Source organism: Glycine max, chromosome 4, assembly GCF_000004515.6.
Source record: "Glycine max cultivar Williams 82 chromosome 4, Glycine_max_v4.0, whole genome shotgun sequence".
Lineage (NCBI taxonomy): Eukaryota > Viridiplantae > Streptophyta > Magnoliopsida > Fabales > Fabaceae > Glycine > Glycine max.
The window spans coordinates 14,936,771-14,949,701 of record NC_016091.4 but is presented as its reverse complement, the minus strand read 5'-3'; the positions used below and the strand labels follow the sequence as shown (position 1 = coordinate 14,949,701).

General features: G+C 37.6%; 1 protein-coding gene across 2 annotated transcripts; it reads right to left on the bottom strand.

Moving 5' to 3' along the window:
- Positions 1 to 7,234: 7,234 nt before the first annotated feature.
- On the bottom strand, positions 7,235 to 9,687 carry LOC100805957 (60S ribosomal protein L13-1). 2 transcript variants are annotated; one of them, XM_006578317.4, is made up of 5 exons: positions 9,552 to 9,687; positions 8,617 to 8,738; positions 8,347 to 8,480; positions 7,813 to 7,971; positions 7,235 to 7,686 (listed from the first exon to the last, which is right to left on the bottom strand). In XM_006578317.4, the coding sequence occupies exons 2-5, from the start codon at positions 8,723 to 8,725 to the stop codon at positions 7,465 to 7,467; spliced, it is 624 nt and encodes a 207-aa protein (XP_006578380.1). In that variant the 5' UTR covers positions 8,726 to 8,738; positions 9,552 to 9,687; the 3' UTR covers positions 7,235 to 7,464. The 2 variants fall into 2 exon arrangements, with proteins under 2 accessions (XP_006578380.1, XP_003522855.1); XM_003522807.5 differs by having other exon boundaries at positions 8,617 to 8,733; positions 9,552 to 9,632.
- Positions 9,688 to 12,931: the final 3,244 nt, after the last annotated feature.

Here is a 12,931-nt window from a genome sequence, read left to right as displayed (position 1 = left end):
ATCTATACACCAATGACAACACAATCTTGTGTCGTGTCTTTCCAACATCTCTCAAAATGGTGGCATTAACCTGGTGTAGTGGACTTCCTCCAAGTTTCATTGATAGCTTCGACACTTTTGTCGTACGTTTTAGTTTGCAATATGCAACCAACTAGTCACATCGTATGACATCGGCCGCTTTGGCCAGCCTACGACAAGAAGATGATGAATCTCTCCAAAAATTCATGGACAGGTTTGGACGCATTGCTATCTAGATTTGAAATATCAACCCAGAGATAGCATTACACTCCATGTTCCTCGCCCTTCAACTCAGTAAGTTTGCAGACAGTCTGTGCAAAAAAACCCTAGTAGCATGGATGAGTTGTGCGAATGAGCTAAAGGCTACATCCAGATGGAAGAGATGTCCAAGTGAAGAAACGAGATCCAACAAGTTGGACAAAAGCGCGATAAGAGAGAAGGAGGTACCAAGACCGACTCCCACAAGTTGGACAAAAGACACAAGCCGTACAAGCGCTAGCCTCTCCCAAAAAGGCCTGGGTATGAGCTATACATACCCCTAACAGCCAATCGCACTATAATCCTTAAGGAGGCCTTCAACCCAGAGGTACCCATAAAACTACCTTTTTCACTTCCTCTCATGCCAAGGTTATACATGACAAAATACTACAGATACAATCGTAGTTACGATCACAACACAGAAGATTGTTGGGCCCTAAAAGACAAGATAGAAGAGCTCATACAGGTTGGGTACCTAGCCCAGTTTGTGAAAAGGTCGAATAGTCATGCAATGGAAGCAAGACCCGGAGGACACCAAGAGGAGCACCACAGACACCACGATGTCGACAAAAAAAGAGACAAAGTAGAAGATCGAGGAAGATGGAGACACCACCATCAAAGACGCCAGCAACAACCTCCGCAGGAACAAGAAAATGAGCCCACCCAACAAATTAAAGGTGTAATCAACACCGTTGCGGATGAATTTTCCTATGGAAGGCAGTCAAATTAGTCTCGCAAACGCCACTTCCATGATATCTGGGACATCGACATCAACTGTGTCGACCTATCACCCCCATAATCACTTTCACCGATAGAGACTTCAAGGATATCAACCTAAGGACTTCATGGTTGTCTCCATCATAATCGCCAAATTCATGGTGTCCAAGGTCCTCATCGACTAGGGCAGCTCTACTGACATCTTATATTGGAAAATATTTTAGAGGCTCGAAGTCTTGTCTGATACCGTCCAACCTCATTCTGATCCACTCCTTGGCTTCGCAGGAGAAATAGTAAATACCAAAGGCTATGTCAACCTAATGACCACCTTTGATCAAGGCCAACTCTTATGGAGCTTTACAATTAGGAAAACGCTCAATGAGCTTAGAGCCATCGTCTCCACACTGCATCTGAAGATGAAGTTCCCCACCTTGACGTGAGAGATCATGACTGCCAAGGAAGATCAAAAGCAGGCACGATAGTGCTACACAGAAATCCTAAAAGTAGCACCCCTATCCTCCCACAAAGGAGCCTCCAAGGCCTTACCCCACAGCGGGTGGTGGTACTTAAGTCATGAGCCTGGGCGAAAGGTCTTAAGTCTGAACCCTGACCGTCTACCAAGCAAGCCTGGATGATATATTCGATGTAGATTCGCGCAACGACACTTCTGATAGAGGCTAAAGCCTATTGAATAACTCGTTAAGCTGTAGCTCAAACCCAAACCTAGGTAGTCTACGCAACTCAGCAGGGACCTCACCAACCATGAGCACAGACGCATAATTGATGTCCTACATAGAAACACAGACTTGTTCGCATGCAGCCATTTGACATTCCGAGAATTCACCCCAGCATTATTTGCCACAAGTTCACCATCTGTCCTCAGCTCAAACCGGTATCATAGAAGAAGAGGAAGATAGGAGAAAAATGACACAAAACAATTAGAGAGAGAGTAGACAAGCTCCTCAAAGCTAATTTCATCAAATTCGGGTACTCTACTTGGCTCGCCAACGTCGTCATGGTCAGAAAAGCAAACGAAAAGTGGTGAATGTGCACCGACTACACCGATCTTAGCACGACATGTCCCAAAGATGCATACCCTTTGCCCAACATTGATAGGATAGTCAATGGAGCATCTGGTTTCCAAGTACTAAGCTTCTTGGACGCCTACTCAAGATACAATTAGATCTAGATGTATGCCCCAGACGAAGAGAAAATGGCATTCACACTGAAGATGTCAACTTCCGCTACAGGGTCATGCCCTTTGGCCTGAAAAATGCAGGCACTACATACCAGAGATTGATGGACCAAATCTTTAAACAGCTGATCGGACGAAATGTTGAGTTCTGCGTCGACGACATGTTCGTCAAATCCCATAGCATATCCCAACACATGGCAGTTTTGGAAGAGGGATTCAGAGAAATCCGCAAATACGACATACGCATCAACCTGGAAAAATGCACTTTCAGGGTCGATGGAGGCAAGTTCCTCGGCTTCATGATCCCAAGTCGAGGAAGAAAAGCCAATCCCAACAAATGCACAGCTATATTGGAGATGCGCAGTCCTACCAATATCTAGGAAATCCAAAAGTTGAATGGTAGACTGACATCCCTGTCTAGGCTTCTCCCAAAGCTCACTGAAAAGGCTAAGTCGTTCTACAAACTGCTCAAGAAAACTGAGTCATTCCTGTGGGACGAGGTCTGCAAACAAGCTTTCTTAACCTTCAAGAAGACCTTGCCACACCGCCAGTCCTGAGCCAACCCAGGGCAGAAGTATGCCTACTTTTATACCTCTTAGTAGCTAACGCAATCGTTTGCTCAGCCCTCGTACAAGAGGAAGGGAAGCATCATTTTCCCATCTACTTCACTAGTCGCATACTCCATGACACTGAGAAGTGCTACCAAATGATAGAGAAGGTGGCACTAGCACTCATCACCTCGAACTGATGTCTCAGGCCATACTTTCAGAGTCACGAAGTGGTAGTTAAGATGAACTACCCCATCAAACATGTGTTGCAAAAGCCTAAAGGATGGTAGCATGGTTAGTAGAATTGTCAGAGTTCGATCTCCAATACGAACCTCATTGCCCCATGAAGATAAAATTCATGGTAGACTTTCTAACAGAATTTTCTAGAAATGACCAAACTTCCCCAGACTAGTGGAACCTCTACGTGGACAGCGAATCCAAGCAGGGCATGTATTATCCTCGAAGTCCCTGGAAATGTCACTCTAGATTAGGCTCTCAAGCTTAACATTAAAGCCTCTAACAATCAGGATGAGTATGAGGCATTTATAGCACATCTAAAACTAACAAGAAGCTACAATGCTACACAGACTCGCATCTTGTCTAGGGGCAAGTTGCCAACAGATACCAGATCAAGGAAAAAGTACTGCTCAAGTACTACCACATTGCCAAAACTCTAATTGACAACTTTGAATGCTTTGAGATGTACTACATACCCTAGGAGAGCAACACCAGAGAAGACTTGCTCTCCAAACTGGCTTGCACCAAAAAGACCGGTCACCTCAAGACTATCATCCAAGGGACGCTCCAAACTCCCACTATAGACATTGAGAAAATTATGGCCGAAGAAGAGGAGGAACCAAACTGGATGACCCCCTACAAGAATTTCCTAATTTGGGGGGTGTTGCCAGTAGACAAGAACGAAGCCCAGCGACTAAAAGGAAAGGTTAGCTACTATGTATCCTTGATGACGAGCTATTCAAAAGAGGGTTAACAGCATCCCTGCTCAAATGCCTGAACTGCCAACAGGCAGACTATGTCATGAGAGAACTTCATGAAGAGATCTACGACCTTCATACCAAGGGATGCTCCCTTGCCACCAAAGTGGTGTGTGCTAGCTACTAGTTTCAAATGAAATATAAAAATTAGTGATTAAAAACATAGTACATGAGCCATAAGAAAAAAAAGTGGACTCAAACAGGATAAGTTGATGTAGTGAGTGCATATATTTCATAGCGACCTTCAATAAATCTCTCTTGCTAAGTATTTTCACATTTCTTAGTCCAAGTCTAGTTTAAAATCATGTCGTAGATTCAATGTTTAAATATTACGATAACAGGAGAAAAACAAATACTTTTATGAGCATCTAATAAGGGGTAGTACTTGGAATTTGTAAAAGCAGTCAATGAATTCTGCAACAACTTTTCTAGGAGTCCTACAAATATCAAACAACTTAGTCTAGTGATTCTCAAGTTTGAGACAGCAAGTCGGCCAAGTGTGGCAAAAAAATTAGTGTACAAAACATTGCAGAGATCAAATTCCACTTTCTACTCGGTTCTCACATTTTAAATGTGTTGTTTGTTTGCCTTTCTCTTTAAATGTTGCTTTTTAATGGAAGAGCTTGGCCGTACACATGCACTACTTTCATTCACCACAACTACATATAAGTAGGTGTTTCAATGTACTTCAAATTTAGTTGTATATTACTCAGACTCATTAATAGAACTAAACATAATTTAAATGCTTCTGTACAAATGCTACCCACACTAATTTGATGTCATTTCAAAACTCCTTACGTTTGTAACCTTGTGAGCTCATGCAGCAAGTTAGTTCAAACTCCACTTCTTTTATGGTTCTTTGAGAGTTTACTTTGTTGAAGTAAACTGATGATTGCTTATCAGCTTCATCATTGATTCTGTAGTATTTGCAGAAAGTGATTTAAAGAATGAGAAATATGCAAGTGCAAGATACATCAATTCAGTTGATTGTTTGGAGGCTGATCAAGTGATTTTTGTGACTTGATCAAGTGTGTTGTGTCATATTTGAAAGTGGTTCAGCTCTACATGAGCAACTATTTAGTTGTCCTCACTGTTTTCATGCTTATGGTTATATGGGATCTGAATATTGAACTAAGTATCATCTAATTCTACATTGTACAGTTTTGTTGATCAGTCACTGGTTGTAGATTGTAAATTAGACAATCTTATACAGTTATGCTATAATTTTCTGATGGGGCAGAGCTACACACCAGCTGCACAAAGTTTATTTCATTTGTTTTTCACCCAAGAGGTGGATTTAGATTTGCAACACAATTGTGTAAGGGTAATTGAAACCATTTGATTGATCTTCTTGATTCAATCTTCTTGATAAGGTGCTGTATCTTATGTTTGTTTGCAGAAGAGTTGTTTCTCTTGTCACCAACAAAATGCTTCCTAAGTGTCTTGTAGTTGCTGCTCAAGTTTGTACTCACTGTTTTGTGCTAAATGTCTAACTAGCTTCTAGTCTGAATAATTTGTTTCTAGACACACAGCATTAACAATTAGGAGAAAGGCGTATGGGAAATGAGAATCATACAATGATCAATTAGTTTCTCTAGAAAGGAATTGGTCATAATTCAACATGTTTTTATTTTTTATTTTTTTGTCGTCAAATGCATTTTGTGTTGCTCCAAGCACGCGCAACCAGTCCAGACCTTTTCCCTGTACAACTTGTGTCCATTATTGTGATCATATTATTACTTTTTTTAATCAAAAGAGGCCAATTGATGCAAACAGACAGCGCAAGCAATCCCAATTAGGTTGGCACCACAAACGCTATCCAGCAAAACAACAAAAGGTCAAGAATATGTTAATAAAAAAAGATTAGAAAAACAAAACAAACATGGGGTGCATCAACCAGACCCATGAGAGATCAAATGATTTTCTGGTGGTCAAAGAAGCAGACTTAGGTAGCAAGATCAAGTGTAGAAGCTGAATACAAAAGCTTGGCTATTACTGCTGCTTAAATCATTGGGATTCAGTCACTGTTGAATGAGCTTCAAATTCAAATTGACATTCCTACTATATGTTGTGATAATCTTAGCACTGTAGCACTTATTCAGTCATAATCCTGTTCTGCACTCAAGAACCAAGCACATGGAACTTGATATCTTTTTTGTATGATAGAAGGTGTTAGACAAGTTTCTAATTGTTACTCATGTTCCAGCTAAGGACCAGCTTGACTGAATTTTCTTGACCAATCTACAAGTGTTGTCTTTCTCTCAACTTCAGAGCACTCTGAGATTGCAGGGGGAATGATGGAGTATAAGTTGAGTCAGCATTCTGACTCAGCGCAACTGTTAAAATTAGTTTATCAGTTGTCATTCTGTAATGCAATTGGCGTTAGTTAGGATCTATCTTCTAGTGCAAGCTACTCACTTCTATATAACTAGCTGAGTTGCAACTCTTTATAAACTAAGAATCATTTACACACATTATAGAATCTCTCTTTTCTTTCTCTTTCTCTCTTCTCATTAATTCTTTAATGTTGAGGGGTTCAGTGTTTAATTTATATTTATTTTATGAACTTTTACCCCTATAACTTGCTATATTTTTTTTATCAGTTTGTCTTTTTTTGATCAGGTAACTTCCTATATTAGTCTATGAAAAAAAGCTTGCTGTCTTTAGTGGTATTGGACCCAATTTTTTAAAAATATTAAAAGAAAATAGGAATCATCAAACACATTTCCGAGACAGAAAAAACTCCTAAAAAAAAAAAGGAGAAATAGCTTGTTTTTTTGAAAAAAAAATAATTGAAGCAACTTTTGAAAAATAAGTTGTACATTTAGTCTTTCTTTTATCCTAAAGCAATCGATCTAAAAATAAAATTGTCAAATAGCTTCTATTTTATTTTTAGAGTTTTGGATTTGAGATCTAATTTTAAAGTAATTTTTAAGCCATAATAAGGGTGAATCAAGTATAGTCATATTTTAAGTTTCTTATAAATTATTGTCTTTAAAATTTCTAGTATTTTCAAATATAAATTAAATGATATAATAATTAACACATAAAAATTAGTTCTTGACTACAAACCCCATATACAACTCATTGATGGTGACTGTCTTAATTCAATTACTTCTCCTTTTCAATCTCTTTCATTTCTATCTTTAAATTTAATTTCAACATCATTTTATGATTTACCAAAAAAAATCTCAACACAATTTAAATTGTTCTTGAAAAATAAAATGTAATTTATTTGAGTAAACAATCAATTTTATAATTTATGAAGTCTCGCCTTTTTATTGGATGCATCTACCATCTCACAATTGGGTTGAGTTTATTTTCTCCCAGAAAAATTATACTTTTGCAGATAGGAATGCCTATTTAAAGCTCTTTCTGTGGGAAGAAGTCTAAAAACCTAGCAGAAATTATCCACCTCCCACCATTATGGTGGGGCTGAGTTAGAGAAGAGACTAACTATTATCCCATAATCACTAATAAATTAATAACTATGCCAACAGCAATTAGAAAACAGCCTCTGAACAAAATCAATACAATACTGCCAAATTAATCCAGACAAAACAAAATGCTAGTTAAACCAACAAACTTGAATAAAAGTTCACAATAAAAATGGGTGAAAATATCCATGTTTTAGACTGAACATGTTCTGAATAGAGCTAATCAATCTCGTGCAAAAATTGTCTTGCAACAACTATTATATGGATGGACTACAAACGAGAGACTTCTAAGGTCATCACTTTTTGTCTTCCTTCTCAGCTTCGGCAGCCTTCTTCAGTCTGGCACCATAATGGCGTTTGTTTGTGCGTTCAAGTCGAAGCTTGTAATAAGCTTTAAAAGCCTTCATGTCATCTGTAACCTTTACAAGTTCAACAGTTGGCTTCTCCCTCACAATAGGCAAGAAAGAACCCTGGACTTGCGTTGCATTTGCAAGCTCCTCGGGAGTAGAATCACCAGCCTACAATAAAACAACAGTCAGATTTCACACAAACATCATTCCTTTTTACCTTTCACCAGAAATGATGATATCAAAATTAAGACAATGCCCACACAATCAAAACAGATAATTGAACATCTGTATTACCTTAACCTTCTGTGCCCGTCTTGGGAACACAACCAATTTGGCCTTGTATGTTTTCAGCCTCTGCACATTAGCTTGCAGACTTTCCAAAGAACGGTTCTTGCGGCGATGATCAACAGCAATACCAATTGTTGGTGCAAGCTTTTTGGGAATCCCTGCTGCCTATGGCATAATATAGAGAATACATAATATCAGAAACATATCTAAAAGCAGAACTCATGTTTAGCATATTTTCATTTTATAATAAATAAATGCTTAAAATAATTTTAGGGTAATATTATCTTCAAGTTAAAAAACAGGAAGAATTGAACTAAAAACCCACAAGTAATAAGGACATTCCCAGAAATTAAATTTCTAATGAAATAACTAATTATTAATGTGTTAACTGTTTAGTACATTACATGCTCTTCCATTGTGAAACACTAAATGATACACGGAGGTTTGGGTTTAGTACCTCAAAACTCATGTGGCATGGAGTTATAAATATCAAGCTGGATAATAACTACATACAATTAAAATAGGAGATACAAGTATTACCTTGAGTTCTTCAAGGGAAAATCCCCTTCCAGCTCTCACTTTCATGTTGTATTTCAAAGTTTGACCATGTACAATGGGTCTAAGAGGTCCAGCTGTAGGTCTGGGGAAAATCTTCACAGCTTTCTTCTGACGAGCTGAAGAATACAGCAATAACATGTCAAAGAATTAAAAGTAACCATAATACTAACTCAAGCTGATCTTTTTACCACAAAAGACTAACACAGAAATTACTAAGAAGTTTCAAAAGAACAAGAAAATATGTTAAATTACCCAACCGTCTTCTTGTCTTCCGTGCTGGCTGATTGAACCAGGTCTTCACATAGTTCTGCCAGTGCTTACGGAAGTGTCCATTGGGGATAACATTGTTATGCTTAACCATGGCTTTGGCTTACCTTACACATAACAGGTCATCCACGACAACAAGTTAGATTATGTAATAAGGTAATTGGATAAGCACAAGAAAGCGTAACCATAGCAGATCAATCACAAACAACAAATACAATAACCACATTTGATACATTCAATAGGCGAAAAGTAATGCAATGTCAGAATGTCCTAAAAAAATAGGTGGCAGTGAAAACCAAGAAGAATTCAACTACAATAGACCATAACGCTTATAATAATTTACAACATATATCAAACATCACAATAAAAAAAAAAAGCATGTCTTTATTCAAAATCATTAAACATATACAACGAAAATTGTTATTTTGCAGCATTTTCATAAAACATTGGATGGTCTCGTTAACTAAATACATGCACAGTTATCAGCTAACATCTTTCCAGAGAGCAAGCTTAGCCACACAACTCAAGAGGCTAATCTCACACTAACGGGAATATATCTTGGTATAATCATAATCACACATAGTACAGAAAATCAAAGCAATTTTCAGAGTCCTACATCTTCCAAAACAATAACAGCTCAAACATACAAATCTAAAACCAAATACAAGGGAAACAGAACATCGAAAAATACGATAGCTCTACCTCTAATTCAACCCCAAGCACTACTAATCCAGAAAACAATGAACAAAAACAGGAGAGCGATCCACTTTCAGAAGCAAAAAAAGACGCGAAATTTCAAAACAAGAATATAACGAGCACTGTCTTAGAAACGTAACAGCGTAATTAAGATCTAGAATGAGAAATATACACAATTTTGCAATGAAGCATCTAAGAAGAAGAAGAAGAAAGGTGAGAGCTACCTGAGGCTTGTTCACGCGCAGGAACAGCAGCTGAGAAAAGTGACGGAGGCACAAATTAGGGTTTGTGCTGCATTTTAAAGTAGGCTACGACTCATACAACACCTAAATTGGACGGTTAGGATTGCGTTTAGGTTTTACTACTATTTCGGCCTCCATGGGTAATGGGCTCATAATAAAAAGTAAGGAGTCCTGCTAGGTGCACCCAGCATATTTGCTGGTGCACCCAGCACTTAAGGGGAAAAGACATTTTTACCCCTGGCTTAATTATTTAAAAAAAACGGTTCATTCTCGTCTCTCTCCCTTCCTCCCGTGTTCCGCTTCTTCTTCCTCACCATTTTTTCTTCTTCCTCGTTACTGAAGCTTTTGGTCTCCTCCCTCCCACATTCTGCTTCTTCTTCCTCACCTTCGTTCTTCTTCCTTTTAGTCTAGGCTTGTCTCGAAAAAGCTTGACCCACGGTCTTCATCAGCCGCAGCGCATTTGTTCCCCATCTTCGTCTTCTTCGTCGGCGTTTCGTTGTGCAACCGCGTCGATGGTGTTGCTGCCTCCACGCGTCGACATTGTCGAGGTAAGCATCGTTGCGTTGAGTTCGTCGGCATTGTTTGCAGCAATAGAAGTTATGGATCAAGTTGATCCGTAAGCTTTTCTGGATCATGTTGATCTGAAAGAAGCTTACGGATCAACTTGATCCGTAAAATTGAAATTTATATATTAATTTATATTAACCGTCAATCTTAATTTTTTAAAAATGTTAAATATTAGATGAATTGTGAGAAAATTGAAATTTTTGTATTAATTTATATTAACAGTCAATCTTAATTTTTTAAAAATGTTAAATATTACATAAATTGTGAGAAAATTGAAATTTATTTAGTAGTTAGAAAAAACCATTAAGAAAAAACATGGGCTAATTTTAAAATTGAAATTTAATTAGTTAAAAAAAAACCATTAAGAAAAGCCTCCTGGTTATAGACATTTGATAAAAAGCCTCCTGGTGAGTAGTTAGAATGGTTAATCAAAGCCTTGGCTCATTTTGGTAATGCATCCACCTCCTCATTATAGACATTTGATAAAATAGTTATTTGATAAAATTTTAATTCATTATTTTTAAAAATAATTACATATCATAAACAATAATATGTTAGCCCTTTTAATTATGAAGTTATACCAAGCAATTTCTTGTTAGAGTATACTTAACTTTGTTATTTTTGTAATATTTAGCATTTTTAAAAAAATAAGATTGAACGTGAACGTTACTGATCAAGTTGATCCGTAAGGTTGTTTAGGATCATGTTGATCCGAAAGAACATCAACTTGATCCGTAAATTGTGTAGACACGGTTTACGGATCAAGTTGATCTATAAGTTTCTTTATGATCAACATGATCCGTAAACTGTCTAAATCTGCATTTTAAAAATTGCTAACTCTGAATTTTATGTGTTTTTGTTTCTGAAATTTGCAGCTTACTTCATCAAGGCTATTTCTTTGTCACAAGGTGTTCATTTGAACTCTGAACAACGTGAGTACTTGATATATTTGATGAATTTTTTTTTCAACGTTTAGTATTACTTTGGTAGAAGAGTAAATATTGCCTATAATTTGGATCATTCTTATTAGATTGTTGTCACAATTTGTTTTGACCTTAGTCACAATTTGGTTGTAAATAATGAGATGTTGACATATAGATAAATAGTATAGATTGATTAGCATGAATTATGATTATATATAGATATATCCTCTTTCAGGAAATTATCCAAATAGTATATATTGATTAGCATGAATTATGATTATATTGAGATGTTGACAATTTTCTTCATTTAACAAATTCCAAAAGATACCTAGTGCTTGTCTGAAATTATCCAAATATTCCAAACCATATATTGCTACTAAAACTAGTCCATTATTACAAAGATAAAAATCACAACTAGAGAGAGCTGAAGTCAAGTAGGGCAACTTCTTAGCAGATGTTATAGCAAACTCAAGCCTTGTTTGATTCTGCAACTATCTGCAGCAAGACATGGCAAACTTCAATTCGTGAGAAAGTTCCAGAGTGTGAGAAGCAGCCCAAAAATTCATACCAAACATTTTCCTATAGATGTTAACTTATGTACCTCTTCATTCTTGCCCTTGCCTCTAGTGAAGAACTTATAACCGCTATAGAAGAGTACACCCTATCCAGTCAAGGAAACAATCACGAACTGCAACAACAGAAGGCTTGGTAAAATTTTAATGTTTTAGCATGACCAAATATCAGAGAAACATGTACAAGAAGCCATGACATGACCAAAATATTCACAAATGGCAATGTCATTATTCAACTTAACCATCTATCTGCTTAGCTAGTAGTTTCAATAGTAGATCAACTTTCTGACCCTGACTTGATATATACTAGTTTATGTGAGTGTGTCAGTATGACGAATTATAACTCAAGTGTGTGTGCTTGCGTGCATGTTGTTCTTCAAGAGTTACTGAGGTAAATTCCCTTGTATTTCAATGTCAACATAAACTTGTACAGGGCTATAATGTTGCCAATACGATAATGACTCGGTAGTCAGCATCAAAATGTGGTCAATCTGAATATCCTGAACTAGCATATGAGAAAGTTTCTAAAATCCTAAACTGACTTAACCATGCTTTCAATGATTTTAATCACTCACTCAACCATGCTTTCAATGATTTTAATCATTCTCATTTGTCATCTGGCTTTGGTGGGTTTGTGAGACTCACACATGTCAACTTGTCTGATTCTAACTTTGAAGGGGATATTGCTTCCCAAATCTCTCATCTTTCCAAATCAGTGTCACTTATAAGCAATGCATATATCTTAATTTCAAAGTGAATATCCTTTTTCTACCAAGTAGTGCCTGAAAAAACATAATGACTATATGCGTTAGACCAATGAAATTTGAGAGAATGAAATCAGTGATGGAATTTGCAGTACTCATTTGCATATCATGGTTAGGACCAGAGGATTAGGTTGTGCCTTAGGTCACGTTACTGGCAGAGGTGTGGGTCGAGGAGATCGTGATGATTCCGATGATGCTCCGCAGCGTCGAAGGCCTACTGCATCCGCACGGAGGCAGCGAGTCCCTGTGACTGCGGTGCACAATGAGCCAGTGGTCCATGCGCCAGATGTAGAGGCTGACATATTTCCAGATGACCCGATGGCACCAACTGATGTAGAGGACACTGGGGCAGACATTCCTGCAGACACAGGCGCGCAGGCTGCTGAGGATGAGCATGAGGGATTTTCGGGTGGTCCGAGCGACCCATCCGTGCTGACCCGGTATGCGGATCACGTTGCTTGCAGTGTATGGACGGGAGAGGTATTTATAATATTTATTTTTAGTTACTTATTAATTATATTTTATGATTGAAATTA

Excerpts from the sequence above, each read along its gene's own strand:
- LOC100805957 (XM_006578317.4), bottom strand. The coding sequence starts at position 8,725 with ATGGTTAAGCATAACAATGTTATCCCCAATGGACACTTCCGTAAGCAC. Across the intron at positions 8,481-8,616 it reads GAAGACAAGAAGACGGTTGG|CTCGTCAGAAGAAAGCTGTG; the intron begins GTAATTTAACAT and ends TGTATTCTTCAG. Across the intron at positions 7,687-7,812 it reads GACGGGCACAGAAGGTTAAG|GCTGGTGATTCTACTCCCGA; the intron begins GTAATACAGATG and ends GTTTTATTGTAG.